The following is a 13,640-nucleotide window of genomic DNA, read 5'->3' on the forward strand; positions in this document are numbered from 1 at the left end:
TCAGGTAAGAAAGTTTATTCAGGTAAGTTTATTTAGGTAAGTTTATTTATGTAACTAAATTTATTCAGGTAAGTAAGTTTATTCAGGAATAGGTACACATAAATACAGTTACACAAATTATCATGCATAACGGCATATATGTAGATTATCTAGGATAACTCAAAAACGTCAAAGTGACTTATTTCCACTGGGATCCTTGTAAAAGCTGACTGGAAGTGTCTTGCCTTGTCATGGACAAATCACTTTATTTAGGATTAATAATAGGTAAGTTTATTTAGGCACAGGTACACATAAGTACAATTATCATACATACTATAAATTACCTAGGATAACCCGAAAAGTCAAAGCGACATTTCCTTTTGTTGTGTGATAATTATTTTGAGAGGGAGAGCACCAAGCATGTAGTCCAGGCTGAATTACAACTGGATATGCTGAATGTTGAATACAGAGTAAAGCAACTGAAGTTAAATCACGTTTATAAAATTGCTCACAAGCTGTGTCCAGAATATCTTGCTGCCAAGTTTGTCAAGGTTGGAAACCAAAACCAGTATGGTACAAATGAACACAACTGTGTAATATTTACAGTAGGTGGTCAAGCTTCAAGCACTTTTTATTATACAGCAGCAAAGGAGTGGAACGGGTTGCCTGCACATGTCAAAGTCTGTCCTAGCATGAGCCAGTTAAGGAAGAGAGCTAAAAGGTACATAATGAGTGAAGCTACAGAAAGAGAGGAGAGTGATTTCTTGTATAGTTAACATTCACGTCCTCTTTTTAATGTTAATGTAAATAACTCGGTTTACCTTATTCCTAGTATAATCTCTTTTTATTGTAAATAATTTTCGCATGGTTGAATTACTTAGCCGTTTTAACTTTTAAGGTTTAAATAATAAGATTTTACAGGGACCCCAATAGAAATAAGTCACTTTGAGTTTTTTAAGGTCTGAATAATAAGATATTAAAAGGACACCAATAGAAATTAGTCATATTGTCTGACTTATGTTACTATGTACCTGTACCTGGATAAATATACTTATTTAAACAACACTTGTGTTAGTAAAGTAACTAAACTATTATTAAGAATGTATAATACATCCACTGAACTAGCTAATAACTGTCATGGGCCTAAATTTTATTCCGAATGTATAATTTAGGGTTAACAAAAGAAGAAAGGAACACCTATAATCTTAGCCTAGAGGAAGCGAAATATTTGCTTCATAAAATCCATAGTTATCCATTCATGTGAGTTTGATTCATTTTCTGTTTCTTGTATGGAGCGTTATCTTATTTATTTACTGGTATGCAATCCCCAGGAAACATTTAATTATTATTATTATTATTATTATTATTATTATTATTATTATTATTATTATTATTATTATTATTATTAATTATTATTATTATTATTATTATTATTATTATTATTATTATTATTATTATTATTACCATTATTATTATTATTATTATTATTATTATTATTATTATTATATTATTATTATTATTGAAAGGACACAAGTGCAACTAATGTGACATTTATTGTGGCAACGTTTCGCTCTCCAGGAGCTTTATCAAGCCATTACAAACAATACATAGACACAGATGGTATATAAAGGCTCAGAGTGAGGTGAATACTATTGAGGTACCATTTCGATGTTCACTAGTGGTAGTGGTAGTGACAAAAGTAATACAATACTACTACTACTACTACTACTACCACTAGTGAACATCGAAATGGTACCTCACTAGTATTCACCTCACTCTGAGCCTTTATATACCCTCTGTGTCCATGTATTGTTTGTAATGGCTTGATAAAGCTCCTGGAGAGCGAAACGTTGCCACAATAAATGTCACATTAGTTGCACTTGTGTCCTTTTACTTTACATATTGTCGGTAATTCTACCAACTTTATTACAATTATTATTATTATTATTATTATTATTATCATTATTATTATTATTATTATTATTATTATTATTATTATTATTATTATTATTATTATTATTATATTAATCATCTTTTTACTGTTATTATTAATGGGAAGTAATAACTTCAAACAAGACAGAGATTATTATTCTCGGGTACTAATACATTATAAAATGTAATTTGGAGATAATCAGACGTAATAGAGTGGCCCCATCGGGTGAATATTGTACTAAAATAAGTGTAAACCAAATAACAATGTGCATAAATAAATGAATAAATAAACGTCATTTATGAACTACTCTATACATACGCACATCTTTATTTAACAGAATATATTATTTTTTTATGTAAAACATAAGTAGACAAAAAGATTACGATCAATTATGCTGCTATAGTGATCTAACTAAAGCACATCAACTGATTTTACATTAAATCTCTAAAGTATATCAGGATTTAACCAACAGGTAGCCTATGACACAGTTTCCATGGCATCAAAACACTGACAGCCAAACATTGCTGTTTTTCTCTCTTATCCTCAGTGACACGTAGAAAACTACCGAGAATATATATAATTGTTTCACGATTATTCGCCTTTAATAGCATAGCATTTATACCTCCGGATAAGTGGAGAAAATATTTAATGTGAGGGGCATTGACCTTCCATGCTGCCAAAGTCATTAATCAATTTAGTCGTAAAATGAGGAACTCGACATTTTGCTGACATATTGGTGGTATTTCTGTCACACGTTATTTGTTACAGTGTCGTGTCCATGATTGTGAAAATTACAGACGGTGGATAAATTCTTATTAATTAAATGTATTTATGCACACGAAAATCACTCACTACGAAAGCAAAAGACTTGGCAGACGATGCAACATCCCTCCAATGAAAAGCAGGGGTGTCACTAGCACGTTAAGAGACCATACAATAAGTGTCAGGGGCCCGAGACTGTTCAACTGCCTCCCAGCATACATAAGGGGGATTACCAACAGACCCCTGGCAGTCTTCAAGCTGGCACTGGACAAGCACCTAAAGTCGGTTCCTGATCAGCCGGGCTGTGGCTCGTACGTTGGTTTGCGTGCAGCCATCAGTAACAGCCTGGTTGATCAGGCTCTGATCCACCAGGAGGCCTGGTCACAGACCGGGCCGCGGGGGCGTTGACCCCCGGAACTCTCTCCAGGTAAACTCCAGGTATGTCTGAAAGCGTTGCTGCCTGTTAGGGTACAGGACGAGTCAGGTAAGCCATGTTTCACATATATATATATAATATATATATATATATATATATATATATATATATATATAATATATATATATATCTTGTCATAGTGATTAAGATAAACAAATAGGAGGAGACAGAAAATTCTGGGATCTTGCCTCCAGTGATCAAGGTCACTTGGGCCAAAACGTTTCCAGTAAACATGTCTTATAGTGATTGCATTTTGTGTCTTACTCCATTTGCGTGCAGCCAGCAGTAACAGCCTGATTGATGAGACCCTGATCCACCACGAGACCTGGTCTCAGCCCTAGCCGCGGGGGCGTTGACCCCCGAAACCCTCTCCAGGTATACTGCTTGTCAGAATCATATAAATTTATAACAAGAAGCAGTCAGTATATAAGAGTAATTTTATCCTTGATTAGATTTCCATAACAAACATTCTACAACACGTAAGACAATTTTTTTTTTCTTATTCGCCGGTATTCTCCCGGCCCGGGTCTTTTCCAAGCAGTGGTGACCCGGCCTTGGCTCCCTATCTGGGGAGTATCTCGAGACCTTAGTCTCCCATGGGAGGAGGTACAAGTACCCCCTCATCTTTGGGACCAAGTGTCCCCAGGCCTAGCCACAGTCCCCGTCCTCACGGGGCTCGTAGGGAGAAGCTAGGCCTCTGGTCTGCCATCTGCCCCGCCCCAAAGGGGCTCGTGGGGATGGCAGTCTTGTGAGCTGCAGGTGGTAGCAAGCTCAAACCTTGACAAAAATATGATGGACATAACGTAACATTCAAATTATTCAACAATAACTTCACTTCCATATATGTGAATGCTATAAAAACATACTATAAATAATATGAAGTTCACTTGTTAGACTGACATTACTCACGAATAAAAATACCGCCATAAATGAAAAGCATTTTACGCAAATATAAGGCACATTATCTTTAAAAAATCTTAACTATAAAATCTAGCACAGCCTCACTTGATCGCGTAATGCTCACACTATAATTTCTTTTTCGTGATGTGCCTTTGTTGCTAGTCTCACAACATAACCATATATTATAGCTAATGATCGTAACAATTCAGCCTAACACTCACATTACCGGGAATACCTAGATCCCTCAAACTGTATTCCCTGTAGCAGAGGCGAGAAGGATACATTATAATTTATACCTGGAAAATACTACACTTGTTCCAAATCTACACACTGAGACAAGGCAGACGATGCAAAATACTCCAGATAAGGAATATGAATGCAATAGGTTAACTAAGATATAATTTATTAAGTATAAATGACACATATGTAATGAAAATTACCAACAGACCCAAAAGAATCTTTCATGAGAAAACATTAAATTCTTTCAAACAGTTTCTATGATTAGTTGGTTAATGGATGTAGAGTCTATCCATTACATGAGGTGTCACAAAATAATGGGTTCCATTTGTGAAATTATGAGTATGTATCGTAGGGAGAGTAATAGGAAGGGATGTAGCTTATGTACTCTAGATTCCACAACATCAGTTACTTGAGCGAGCAGTGGTGAGTCACCATGTTACAAGCTTGTCTTGAGATAAGATAGTCTTTATTTAATCAGGAGAGTCTTTTATCAGGAGTGTGTTAGAGAATAATATTATTATCCATTTTAATAGTTGAAGGACTTGGGACAAAAACTAATCGATGTATTTTTCAATTGCTGGCCATCATAAGATAGGGTTAATGAATGCCAACATGTAAACAAGACATATCGAAAAATAGTTTTACTTATATATTTATAGCCATACATATTAAGTTTTTCATATTTATAAAGCATCCTGTGAGGTTTAGCCTCTTAGCGATCCTCCAGGTCTTGACCCAGGTGTTGACTGATGGACATTACTGATGTCTGAAATTGCTTATGGACGTGACTTCAAGCCATGCATTCTGCCACACATTCAACGCCCTCTTCATCTGCACCGCGAGCATCAGCAGCAGTACAACCACACGCACCATCAACAGTGCCGGTACCACCATACGTATCATCGGCAGCGTCGGTACCACTACACGTATCATCGGAAGCACCGGTACCACCGCCAGCAGCGTCAGCAGTACCACCATCGTTAGCAGCAGCGCCCCCTGGGCCATCATCCATCACCCGCACAGTAGTCCACCTGAGAAAGGATCGCGGGAAACCCTTCCAACCAGCAAAGTTCGGCAAATGTCTGCTTGAATACTTCGGCATCCATGACGACTTCGGGCGGGTGGAGTGTTATATAGAAGATAACATCGTGTACCTGCAACCAGCAGCCTCCTCCTCTCAGGGCAAGCCCCGGAACACGCACACTGACCATCGTAATAGCCAGCCCATGGGTTTCAGGTTCCAGGTAAGAACTCCTTATTGGAAAATAGATAAAGCTAGTTTGATGTTATCTTATCTTCCACTTACGTAAGACAACTTGAAGTTGTCTTCTGCATCCTTCTCATGATTACTCAGCGAATGTCATTTTTTTTTTGTTTCTCAAAAACTTTGGTAAATTTATTAAAAAAAATAAATCTTCATCTGGAAAGAAAGGATTTGAGAGATAATGAATATATTATTTAATGGGGCGCATATATACATCGAGAGATGTGTACATCAGTATATACACCAAGAGATGTATATCTGGGTATATAAACCGAAGAATGTGTATCTTGGGGTATATACACCGAGCTATGTATATACAGTGTATCTATGTATGAATACACAAAAAGATTATTTAAATTCCTGTTTTAAGGATCAAATTATTTTTTGTGTTAGTTTGAATGACCAATGTGCGATAGATTGGGTTTCAAACTAATTAAACTGACTGCGATATTGTAAAATCCAAAAGCCTTTTTTATTTTTTGTAGCGATATTGTAAAACCCAAAAGCCTTTTTTATTTTTTGTAGCATCCACCCTTCTGCGTCGCCCACAAGATCAAGCCCGAAGAGAAGGAGGCACTCCCGCCGGAGATACTGGAGCGTGGTGTGGACGTCGGGGTCTGTATCCTCTTGGAGGCTGCCGAGAGATGCCTTCTCATGACGCGTCGAGCGCAGCACATGAGAACCTTTCCCGGGGTTTGGGTCCCTCCTGGGGGCCATGTAGGTGAGTCAATGAAATGAGTTTTAAACCATAAATAGGTAGTGATGAGAGCATCTTCACTGGGGGTCTACTGCAGCCCTATTTGAAGTCAGGGACATGAAGGATGTTCGGGGTCTCATATGTGATAAGCAAATCTAAAACAACTGAAAGGGACGGAAGCACCACAAGTAGGCTATAGGAGATTCATGGGAATTAATAATTGACATGGGATAGTTAAGAATATTAATTCATGAATGAACATGGGACAATATGGGGTATCCCAGACATCGACATGATTATATAATAACTCAGGACTATAGTTTAATCTCTTTGTCCTTCTAGCGTATTCTCGAATTATCTTTTGAACAACTCTAAAATCCCTGTTTTTTTTTTATCCCCAACGAATCACGTAACCCTTGCTCTTTCTATAAAATCTTCAGCTTTTTTATTTTGTCGTGGGAGCAGAGAAAGGTGAGACGCTGGAGGAGGCAGGTCTACGGGAGGTGATGGAGGAAACTGGGCTACACGTGATACTGAAGAAAGCAGAGGCGGAGAATGAAATATCAGCACCAAAGGAAAATCCACGGTCGTCGTTTATGCTAGAGGAAGGGTGTCGGGTGTTAGGACTGTGGGAGTCCCTCTATCCTCCTGTGCTCTACATGGGACTACCCCAAAGACACCATTTGGTTGTGTACCTTCACCTCAAGGCACCCCTCATGACTTCAGACCTGCAGCGGAGACTCAAGGTGTGTATAAGAAATAGGAACAAAAAGAGTGGAAGACAGCGGGATTTTTTTTATTATTATTATTCGCCGGTTTTCTCCCGGCCCGGGTCTTTTCCAAGTAGTGGTGACCCGGCTTGGCTCCGTATCTGGAAAGTGTCTCGAGACCTAAGTCTCCGATGGACGTAGGTACATTTGTCACAGTGTATACCAAGGAGAACTGAAAGTGAATAAACACTAAATATATTATGTGCGCCGAAGCCTTTCATAATATAATTACACAGTTATTATTGCTGATATTCGCTGTTCAGAAATTTAACTCTGATCAGAAGGCTAGGATCTTTGACACTATGGTTCAAGTCATTCCTTCTACATTATTGTGGAAACACTAAATTTGTATGGGTCTTCCAGCACCTGGGAATGGGAAGTAATCAAGATTTTTTTCAAGGATTGGAAAGGCAGCTCTGATTCCTTGAATCAAAAGTCCTTCACTAGCTTCAAGGGGCCTCCCCTCAAGGGTAACCTTTCTGCAGTATATATAGATTGTAAAACACTGGCAAATGTTCACATATCCAGGAACACAGTTTAACCCAGTACATCACTGTAACACATGCCAGGAAAGGAGTTATTATTATTATTATTATTTTTTTTTTCAACAAGTCGGCCGTTTCCCACCGAGGCAGGGTGACCCAAAAAAAAAAGAAAGAAAATCCCCAAAAAGAAAATACTTTCATCATCATTCAACACTTTCACCACACTCGCACATTATCACTGTTTTTGCAGAGGTGCTCAGAATACAACAGTCCAGAAGCATACACATATAAAGACACACAACATATCCCTCCAAACTGCCAATATCCCAAACCCCTCCTTTAAAGTGCAGCCATTGTACTTCCCATTTCCAGGACTCAAGTCCGACTATATGAAAATAACCGGTTTCCCTGAATCCCTTCACTAAATATTACCCTGCTCACACTCCAACAGATCGTCAGGTCCCAAGTACCATTCGTCTCCATTCACTCCTATCTAACACGCTCACGCACGCTTGCTGGAAGTCCAAGCCCCTTGCCCACAAAACCTCCTTTACCCCCTCTCTCCAACCCTTTCGAGGACGACCCCTACCCCGCCTTCCTTCCCCTATAGATTTATATACTTTCCATGTCATTCTACTTTGATCCATTCTCTCTAAATGACCAAACCACCTCAACAACCCCTCTTCTGCCCTCTGACTAATACTTTTATTAACTCCACACCTCCTAATTTCCACACTCCGAATTTTCTGCATAATATTTACACCACACATTGCCCTTAAACAGGACATCTCCACTGCCTCCAACCGTCTCCTCACTGCTGCATTTACCACCCAAGCTTCACACCCATATAAGAGTGTTGGTACTACTATACTTTCATACATTCCCTTCTTTGCCTCCATAGATAACGTTTTTTGACTCCACATATACCTCAACGCACCACTCACCTTTTTTCCCTCATCAATTCTATGATTAACCTCATCCTTCATAAATCCATCTGCCGACACGTCAACTCCCAAGTATCTGAAAACATTCACTTCTTCCATACTCCTCCCCAATTTGATATCCAATTTTTCTTTATCTAAATCATTTGACACCCTCATCACCTTACTCTTTTCTATGTTCACTTTCAACTTTCTACCTTTACACACATTCCCAAACTCATCCACTAACCTTTGCAATTTTTCTTTAGAATCTCCCATAAGCACAGTATCATCAGCAAAAAGTAACTGTGTCAATTCCCATTTTGAATTTGATTCCCCAAAATTTAATCCCACCCCTCTCCCGAACACCCTAGCATTTACTTCCTTTACAACCCCATCTAGAAATATATTAAACAACCATGGTGACATTACACATCTCTGTCTAAGACCTACTTTTACCGGGAAGTAGTCTCCCTCTCTTCTACACACCCTAACCTGAGCCTCACTATCCTCATAAAAACTCTTTACAGCATTTAATAACTTACCACCTATTCCATATACTTGCAACATCTGCCACATTGCTCCTCTATCCACTCTATCATATGCCTTTTCTAAATCCATAAATGTAATAAAAACTTCCCTACCTTTATCTAAATACTGTTCACATATATGCTTCAATGTAAACACTTGATCTACACATCCCCTACCCACTCTGAAACCTCCTTGCTCATCCGCAATCCTCCATTCTGTCTTACCTCTAATTCTTTCAATTATAACCCTACCGTACACTTTTCCTGGTATACTCAGTAAGCTTATTCCTCTATAATTTTTACAGTCTCTTTTGTGCCCTTTCCCTTTATATAAAGGGACTATACATGCTCTCCGCCAATCCCTAGGTACCTTCCCCTCTTTCATACATTTATTAAACAGAAGTACCAACCACTCCAACACTATATCCCCCCCTGCTTTTAACATTTCTGTCATGATCCCATCAGTTCCAGCTGCTTTACCCCCTTTCATTTTACGTAATGCCTCACGTACCTCCCCCACACTTACATTCTGCTCTTCTTCACTCCTAAAAGATGGTATACCTCCCTGACCAGTGCATGAAATTACAAATTATTATTATGGGAAATTGCGAAACCCACAAATTTGCTACTCCAAAACTTAAAGAAAAATATTCAAAATCAATTTGAGATTTTTTTTTTTTTTGCTGCAGCTTAATAACGAAGAAGTGGATGCAAGCCTGTGGCTGACACAGGAGATGGCTGAGGTGGTGGTGTATGGCTCCTCCAGACCCGCCTCCAGGGACATCCCCATCACTCTGGTTAACACCGGGGGAGGTACGGCATCCCTTTCTACACCTGGTATAGGAGAAAGACTACCCTCCTACTAGAACATCGTCTATTAATTGGAAATCAAAAACAAAAGCTAGACAACTTTTCGATCCCACATGAATCTTTCTCATGTAGACTGATCAACAGCGGACCAAAACATTGCTCTCACTTCCTAAATTAGCTGTGAATTGTTCCAGCTACGATTTTGTAACTTTAATTCGTCGATATATTTCACGTTCTCCTACCCACTCACTCCCTTTCTCTTATATTATATTTCCAATTTATTTCCCTTCACTTCCTGCCTCTTATTTTGTCATTTTTCTCACGTTTCTTTTCCACTCTCTGTTTCTGCCTTCTCCAGAGGAAAGGAAGTTTTGAGATTTAAAGAACACTTTGATCTGGAAGATATCTCGGCTCTCATGGCAGTAAAAAGTATATATAAAAAACACACAAAGACATGTGAAATAAGACACGTGTACAGTATTATATTTTATTAGGGAAATATTTCGCTTCGAATGGCTTCTGCAGTCCTCTTGGCTAAGCGTTTCCTCAATATTGTATCCTAGCACCGCATATGTCTTACTTTTCTGTCATTATTTCATACCATCTCTTACCCACGCATAAGACCACCCAGGATAAAACTAAGAAGCAAAATAATAAAGACTACATCACAAACAAAAGAGAACAGATATGCTGTCATATAAAGTTTAAAATAACCAGAATCAGTTTAAAACCACTTAAACTGTAAAATGTTAAAAGATTGCTAAAAGTTCCCCGAGGCCTCTAGAGGCACCCTAGAGGTGAAGAATAAAACATATGTGCAACACTTGGGTATCTTTATTACCAAGTGTTGGACATGTGTCTTATTCTTCAACTTGTCGGTATTGTACAGCATCAGTATCATGCCCTAGAGGTGAGAGACTTACTAGTGCCTGGTGTTATTGACAGAGCATGCGCAGGGCATCCTCAACCCCAAGGCACTCAGGAAGAAGATGCCAGAGCCAGGCTTCGAGGTGGAGCGTCTCACCACAGGAACCAGGTCAGGAACTTAAATATTTTGTCACACCCCAATACAATTAAGATAAAATATCAGGTTAGGCATGGTTAGCAGTTACGGCCATCTTGTAGCCAAGGCAGGATGTAGTCTCCCCCATCTTATAGCCACGGCAGTTTGTGGTCTTCACCAGCTTGTAGCCACGGCAGCTTGTGATCTCCGCGAAGCTCTGGCAAGACAGCGATTGAATGAGTGGTGGTGATTTTTTTTTTTTGGGGGGGGGGAGGGAGGAGACGGCCGATAGGTTAAAATAACTTGAAGCGCTGTTAAATATAATGGGAGGCTCTAAAAACGTAAGGGCGTATGGTACCTGAGGATCGCGAGACAATCAGTTTCCATCCAAGGAAGAGGAAGACAGTTCCAATCCCTTGGATCAGATGCCCACCAGCATCATAGCACTTCTCGGGAAGGGATATAAAGTGCTACGCAGCGAGAGTTGTGTATCTCGGTGTATATAAACTCAAAGGTGACTAATCCTTGACTCTAGGGCCAAAGAATTTTAGCTGCCATTCACTTCCTTGGCTCTAACCTGATGACTTCCCATTCCCCATACACTGTATGACCTCTGTGGATCATTAATAGTAATAATAATGTAAGCATAATCGCTATTAACATGCCCTGTCAGGTATGCGCTGAAGTTGTGGCTTCAGGAACTGTATGTGAGGAATGAAAAGAGAGGTGAGCAGGTAACCTGCTTCACCATACAGGGCTCTAAGAGAGGTCGACCTCCCTCGCTACCCTCAGGTCGACTCCAGGGCAAGAAGAGCAACCCGCGACGCATTTACACCTCTGAGGCCCCCACCACTACTACAGCACCGCTCACTATCGAACAGCATGTAGCCACGGCAGGCTGTGGTTCCTCTTAACCTGTAGCCATTAGTCATGGCAGGTTAGTGATCCTTGTAGTCTCCGCCAGCTTATAGCCACGGCAGTTTGTGGTCTTCACTAGCCACGGCAGCTTGTGATCTCCGCCAGCCTTTAGCCACGGCAGCTTGTGGTCTCTACAAGCTAGTAGCCACGGCAGCTTATGGTCTCTGCAAGCTTGTAGCCACGGTAGCGTGTGGTCTTTGCAAGCTTGTAACCACGGTAGCGTGTGGTCTTTGCAAGCTTGTAACCACGGTAGCGTGTGGTCTTTGCAAGCTTGTAGCCACGGCAGCTTGTGGTCTCCACAAGCTTATAGCGACGGCAGGAGACAGATAAAGCAAGTACCTATAAAGCCTATGAAGGAATTCAACAAGAAGAGGCTACAACAAACAGTAACTTCTAGTGTACAAAATGCAGTTCAAAGGACTCCATTCCGAACCACTAAAACTTTTAATTCTCTATATTTTTTTTTTACGTTTTGTTATATATGAAAGTGCAATTTTAATGTATAATTGTATATTAAAGATTGTTCTTTACCAATGATAGTATTTAATGTTCATTCCTCCCGATCAGTCTATACAGACATTATTAGACATGGTTTAAAAGAGGTAAGCAAACACTAGGACATATTAGAAAACGTTTTGGTCCTGGGCCCTTGATCATTTCTAATACACAAAGTCTTAGGACCGAAACGTTTTCTAATAAATATGTCCTAGTGTTTGCTCACGTGTTTTTTTTAAACCAGTTTGTCGGTATACATTACCAAGTTCACAGTGTATACCATTATTAGACGTGGTATTCAAATCATGGGATCCTGTCTGGAGATTCTACCAACTGAATTTTTAAACCTAAAGAATGTTTATTAAGACAATGACAAGCACGTGTACTTGCTACAACCACAGCTAACTTAGTACTGTTGGCTAATTATTACTAGTATTTACATACTAGCCACCTATCAGAAGATATAAATTGCTAGCACACTCAGCTTACAGAGGTCCGGTATGGACCTGGTACGGGTGGAAACTTGAGGACGTCTGTGTTCACCTATCAGAAAAATAGGTGCCTAGGTGTTAGTCGACTGGTCGCATCCTGGGGACAAAATTGACATAATTTGCCCGAAATGCTCTGTATAACAAGGGGCTTTCTATATAGTAGTATGCCAAGGGTCACCCCGATCCATAAAGGAGGTGACCAAACAGAGTTGAATAACTATAGGCCAATATCCAATTTACACCCTCTCTCAAAAATCTTCGAAAAATTAATTCATAAACGAATCTACTCCTACCTCATCTCCCATAACATTCTCAACCCCTGCCAATTTGGATTCAGGCCTAATAAAAATACTAATGATGCTATTATACACATGCTAGAACATATATACACTGCAATAGAGAAAAAAGAAGTCCCTCTGGGGATCTTCATTGACTTACGTAAAGCTTTTGATACAGTTGACCATGACTTGCTCCACGTAAAATTGTCACACTATGATATAAGAGGGCACTCCCTCAACTACCTCAAGTCTTACCTCAGCAACAGAAGCCAATATGTGTACGCAAATGGGGCAAGCTCTTCCGAACAACCAATTACAGTTGGTGTCTCACAGGGAAGTGTCCTTGGCCCTCTTCTCTTTCTCCTATACATAAATGACCTACCAAATGCTTCGCAATTACTCAAACCCACACTTTTTGCAGATGACACCACATACGTCTTCTCTCACCCGAGCCCAGTCACGCTAGCCAATACTGTAAACACCGAATTACAGAAAATATCTACCTGGATGAGGACTAACAAACTTACACTAAACATTGACAAAACCTACTTCATTCAGTTTGGTAGCAGAGCTACAGATGTACCTCTTAACATAGCGATAAACGGATCACCTATCACAAAGCTAACAGAGGGAAAATTCTTAGGAATCCACCTCGATAATAGACTCAAATTTCATACACATATACAACAAATTTCTAAGAAAATTTCCAAGACTGTAGGCATACTATCG

General features: G+C 39.5%; 1 protein-coding gene across 1 annotated transcript; it reads left to right on the plus strand.

Annotated features, from left to right (window-relative positions):
• The first annotated feature begins 3,654 nt into the window (after window positions 1-3,654).
• Window positions 3,655-12,109, plus strand: LOC128702679 (nucleoside diphosphate-linked moiety X motif 17-like). The gene is made up of 6 exons (XM_053797051.2): window positions 3,655-5,494; window positions 6,040-6,235; window positions 6,677-6,957; window positions 9,606-9,729; window positions 10,672-10,762; window positions 11,403-12,109. Exons 1-6 carry the CDS (start codon window positions 5,048-5,050, stop codon window positions 11,641-11,643), a joined length of 1,380 nt encoding a protein of 459 aa, XP_053653026.2. The 5' UTR covers window positions 3,655-5,047; the 3' UTR covers window positions 11,644-12,109.
• Window positions 12,110-13,640: the final 1,531 nt, after the last annotated feature.

This window comes from Cherax quadricarinatus, chromosome 79 (genome assembly GCF_038502225.1).
Source record: "Cherax quadricarinatus isolate ZL_2023a chromosome 79, ASM3850222v1, whole genome shotgun sequence".
NCBI classification, from domain to species: domain Eukaryota; kingdom Metazoa; phylum Arthropoda; class Malacostraca; order Decapoda; family Parastacidae; genus Cherax; species Cherax quadricarinatus.

Excerpts from the sequence above, each read along its gene's own strand:
- LOC128702679 (XM_053797051.2), top strand. The coding sequence starts at position 5,048 with ATGCATTCTGCCACACATTCAACGCCCTCTTCATCTGCACCGCGAGCA. Across the intron at positions 6,236-6,676 it reads CCCTCCTGGGGGCCATGTAG|AGAAAGGTGAGACGCTGGAG; the intron begins GTGAGTCAATGA and ends TCGTGGGAGCAG. Across the intron at positions 10,763-11,402 it reads CGTCTCACCACAGGAACCAG|GTATGCGCTGAAGTTGTGGC; the intron begins GTCAGGAACTTA and ends ATGCCCTGTCAG.